Consider the following 4981-nt stretch of genomic DNA (forward strand, 5'->3'; position numbering starts at 1 on the left):
CTGTACGTGCCGCTGTCAGCTCGACGCACCCCAGTGATGTGCAGAATGCCATTGGGCAGGAGTGTGTACCTGAATACACACAGAGACGTCAAACTCACAATATCACTTCAAAAGAGTAAACCACAGAGTGCGAGTGCATTTAGGCCAGACACGACGTGTGCAGTCCGGTTGTGCATTACTTGTGTAACATTACAAGTTGTGGGTTTTCTTTTAGTTTGTCTGAGTGAGTTTAACCTGTTATCATCGGCGTTGAGTGTGGTTCTGTTTCGCTCCCAGGTGATGTTAGCCTCCGGTACGCCGCTGACCGCGCAGTAAAAACGGGCGACGCCACCTTCATCCACACTCATGGACTCTGGATGCATGTGGAACTTCGGTAGTGCTGAGAGAGAGAAGACAGCGGGACATATTCAGTATCCCATTAATCTCTCAAAGGAGAGTCTCTTTGTCTTTGTGTATCATGAGTGTTTGCGCGACTCACATGCAAGCTGCACGTGTGCTTTGCGACTAATGATCAGCCCATAACGGTTCTGCGCCACGCACTCGTACTCGCCCGCGCCACTCTCGTCACCGTCACGGCGTTTCTGGAAGTTTCGGATGAGGAGTGTCCCGTCATCCAGTACGACTGCTCGCACTCCGAGAGGTACGGGGACGCCGTTCCGTCGCCAGGTAATCACGATTGGCCCCTCCCCCTCCACCTGACAGTCCAGCATGAGGGGGCGGTCCCTCACGGCAATGACATCACTGGGTTCTTTGAGGAATGCCAACTCTGAAGCGCCGCCAAAACCTGCAGGACAGTAAAGGGGGAAATATGACGGTGCGGAATAAAGAACAAATAGCCGATTAATCTGAGAGGAAATGATGCTTACGAATAATGCTTGGGATGATGATGCAGATGATGAAGATGACGAAGATGATGAAGATGATGAAGAGGATGAAGATGACTAAGACGAAGGTGATGAAGATGATGAAGAGGATGAAGATGACTAAGATGACTAAGATGAAGGTGATGAAGATGACGAAGAGGATGAAGATGATGAAGATTATGAAGAGGACTAAGATGAAGGTGATGAAGATGACGAAGAGGACGAAGAGGATGAAGATTATGAAGAGGATGAAGAGGACGAAGAGGATGAAGATGATGAAGATTATGAAGAGGACTAAGATGAAGGTGATGAAGATGACAAAGAGGACGAAGAGGATGAAGAGGATGAAGATGACTAAGATGAAGGTGATGAAGATGACGAAGAGGACGAAGAGGATGAAGATTATGAAGAGGATGAAGAGGACGAATATGATGAAGATGACGAAGACAAAGAGGACGAAGAGGATGAAGAGGATGAAGATGACGAAGACGAGGACAAAGAGGACGAAGAGGATGAAGATGATGAAGAGGATGAATATGATGAAGATGACGAAGATGACGAAGACAAAGAGGACGAAGAGGATGAAGATGATGAAGAGGATGAAGATGATGAAGATGATGAAGATGACGAAGACAAAGAGGACGAAGAGGATGAAGATGATGAAGATGACGAAGACGAGGACAAAGAGGACAAAGATGATGAAGAGGATGAAGAGGACGAAGAGCATGAAGATGACGAAGACGAGGACAAAGAGGACAAAGATGATGAAGAGGATGAAGAGGACGAAGAGGATGAAGATGACGAAGACGAGGACAAAGAGGACAAAGATGATGAAGAGGATGAAGATGATGAAGGTGCATTATGAGGGATGCTGAAACCCGGCTGGAAGAGAACTTCTGTGGCCCATATAACAGCATAACACGGTCAACAACCAAACCAGACCAGACCAGACCAGCAACCCATCTTAAACTAGTTTCACTTACTGCCACAATGTTCAGGTGTTGTGGGCGATCTATAACTCAATGCAAGAGGGTGTTTGTTTACTGGTTCAAATGAAAAGAGTCATTGATATCAATGTAAGTCTATGGGGTTTTTCAGAGCAGGTCTGATGTGGACCGGGTGATTTGTTTTGGATGTAAAGCAGCTTAAAGAGAGGCGAACTTAAACTTGACTTTCTAAAGTGTGATTGATTGCGCTTTCAACAGCACACACACAAACCCCCATCACACACACAATGCAGCCCCACCACACCCCCCAAAAATATACACCCTCCATAACTGCCCCAGTGTCCCATCACTCCTGCCCCCGTCTGAAGAGCCATCTGCCCCTCCTCCGCCCCGTGGCACTCCAAGGGTGACTTTCCCATGCCACACCATCAGTCAAATCAGCATCCCCCTCGCAGCTGCCACACACACGGGTCACACTTGAACTTGAACGCGCTCGCGCGTAAAATCCAGACTCCCGCATCAGGACCGACAGACGACAGTCTGACCTCTTCGTCCCCTCTCAAAAGTCCAGATCTGACCTCAGGAGCAATCACGAGCACAGAGGTCTCTCCAACACAGTTCCCGAGGGCCGCGATGTCCCAACCAGCTTCATTCAGTAGGAAACGTTCGGAAATCTAAAGAGCCCGTTAGAGGACAGGAAGGGGATTTATTGTCTGAAATCGTTTTGCATTCCCTCACAAAAGCTTCATTACAACAATGAATAATAACAATCCTAGCCGTACTATAGTAACACAACGGTTCATTTGTGGTACATTTAACGAGGTTTTTACACCCAAAATAAACACGCCCTTATGAAAATGAACCATGTAAAGATTCAGTTTACTGGGGTTGGACTATAAAAGGCTACTGGAGGATTACTGGAGTAAAACATGGTACATTTGTGTATTACAGTCTCAATTATTAAATATTCGTCTGATTGCAGTTATTTGATCTAACCGCGGATAATGCGCACTTCAGATTCCAAACGCATTTTAATGCCCAAATAAGGGAATTTTAAGATGATGAAGATGATGAACAGGATGATGATGATGATGAAGAGGATGCACATGATGATGACGAAGATGATGGATATGATGATGAAGAAGATGAAGATGCTGAAGATGATGAAGATTATGCTGAGGAGGATGAAGAGGATGATGAAGATGATGAATATGATGATGATGATGAAGAGGATGATAAACATGATGATGAAGATGATGAATATGATGATGATGAAGATGAATATGATGATGAAGAGGATGATAAACAGGATGATGAAGATGAAGATGCTGAATATGATGATGAAGATGACGAAGATGACGAAGATGAAGATGATGAACAGGATGATGAATAGGATGAAGATGATGATGATGATCATTTATTAAATGTGAGTATTTAAATGCCCAAATAAGGGAATTTTAAGATGATGAAGATGATGAAGAGGATGAAGATGATGATGAAGAGGATGCACATGATGATGACGAAGAGGATGAAGATGATGAATATGATGATGCTGAAGATGAAGAAGATGATGAAGAGGATGATAAACATGATGATGAAGATGATGAAGATGATGAATATGATGATGAAGATGATGATGATGATGAAGATGATGAAGATGATGAAGATGATAAACAGGATGATGAAAATGAAGATGCTGAATATGATGATGAAGATGATGAATAGGATGAATAGGATGAATAGGATGAAGAAGATGATGATGATCATTTATTAAATGTATTTAAATGCCGAAATCTCAAAGGTTTTGCTTTATGGTAATTAAGGGCTCGTGAGCATTAAAATAACTTGTGAACGTGTAACTGAAATATTTTCCGATTGCATAATATAACTGTGGAGCGGAGGGGGGCGGGGCCGGGTCGGAATATCGCGCGTCCGGTCCCCAATCGGCCTGATGAGGCGCGCGAGGGATAAAGGCGGCCGGTGATGATGGTTCGAGAGAGAGAGAATTGCGGGCATGTCCGTCATGTGTGTGTTTGTTTATGTTTGTGATTTTGGTTTGAGTTTAATTAAATTATCATTTATGTTGACAAGTCGGTTCTCGCCTCCTCCTTGCCCATCCTTTAACTATTTTACAATAATATTAAAGAATAGCATATAGAATGTATATAATAACAATATATAAAAAATTATATTTTATAAAAAAAAAACTGTAAATGAAAAATTTACCAAAACTAAAGTTGAAATTTTTTTTTTTTATTATTTAGAAAAAAATTACAATATTTAAAACATTATTTTTCATGACTAGATTTTAAAAGATTGTCACAATCGATTATTTTTGGTCGCATTTGTGACGCATTTTAGTCACAGTCTGGAGCCCTTGAGAAATATGACCATTTATACCAAATTTCATAACTGTGACCGCCATAAATACAGTGATTGTGAGGGAACGCAAACTATTTTACTAAATAAAATAATTCGATTTTAGGGAATCATTTAGTGTTGGATCTGAAACCCCTTTTTTATTTGAGCATTCTACACAAGTACTTCTATAAATCGTTCGGATTGGGGTGTTGCTCTTTGTGAAATGAAATGCACTTAGCAATGTCTGAAGCTACAGCTGTATTCTCCTCACAATAGCGCCCATCTTCAGTGGTAACCATGAGATACATTCACCTCCCTTCTGGGTGTCATTCATGAGGGGGGAGCTGTGACCTCGGCTCCTAAAGGTCATGAGAGAATCAGCCTCTCTTCCTCGGGCATTGTTTGTTGTCTTCTGGAGTGGCCGTGAACTTCACCGCTCGCATACACAACGTGGAACACTTCATTAATCCTGTCTCGGGCGCATCTGCTGGTCACAAAATCTGAATGTGTAATGTTGCGTCTGTGTGACTCTGTGACCCAAAGAACAGAACCGACCTTATTTATAACAATCACAAAACCAAAAGTGTTTTGACTGCAGGCCAAAGTCATGCTGAGCTTAAAAATTATTAAAACATTCCACAGTTACAGATTGTTTATTAGTAGTCCAGCATCCTTGTGACTATTACTGATAGTCACCCCTCAAATCATGTGTTTTGAGGAGAGGTGTGCAGTTACACTTAACATTTTCACCTGAAAAAAATCCCATAGACTTACATTGAAGGAGGGACTAGAATTAAGTCAGTAAGCAAA

The 4981-nt window shown here is 42.4% G+C and overlaps 1 protein-coding gene across 1 annotated transcript in view; it reads right to left on the bottom strand.

Moving 5' to 3' along the window:
• Positions 1–782, bottom strand: part of LOC127657704 (immunoglobulin superfamily DCC subclass member 3-like) — a gene marked incomplete at its 5' end in the record, with an annotated part of 17328 nt that extends 16546 nt beyond the window's left edge. Inside the window, 3 exons of the mRNA XM_052146546.1 lie at positions 1–69; positions 235–379; positions 479–782. The exon at positions 1–69 is cut by the window's left edge and continues 62 nt beyond it. Coding sequence (XP_052002506.1) covers positions 1–69; positions 235–379; positions 479–782 — 518 coding nt within the window. The remainder of the gene's footprint in view (positions 70–234; positions 380–478) is intronic.
• Positions 783–4981: the final 4199 nt, after the last annotated feature.

The sequence above is a fragment of the Xyrauchen texanus genome, chromosome 17, assembly GCF_025860055.1.
Source record: "Xyrauchen texanus isolate HMW12.3.18 chromosome 17, RBS_HiC_50CHRs, whole genome shotgun sequence".
Classification (NCBI taxonomy): Eukaryota; Metazoa; Chordata; class Actinopteri; order Cypriniformes; family Catostomidae; genus Xyrauchen; species Xyrauchen texanus.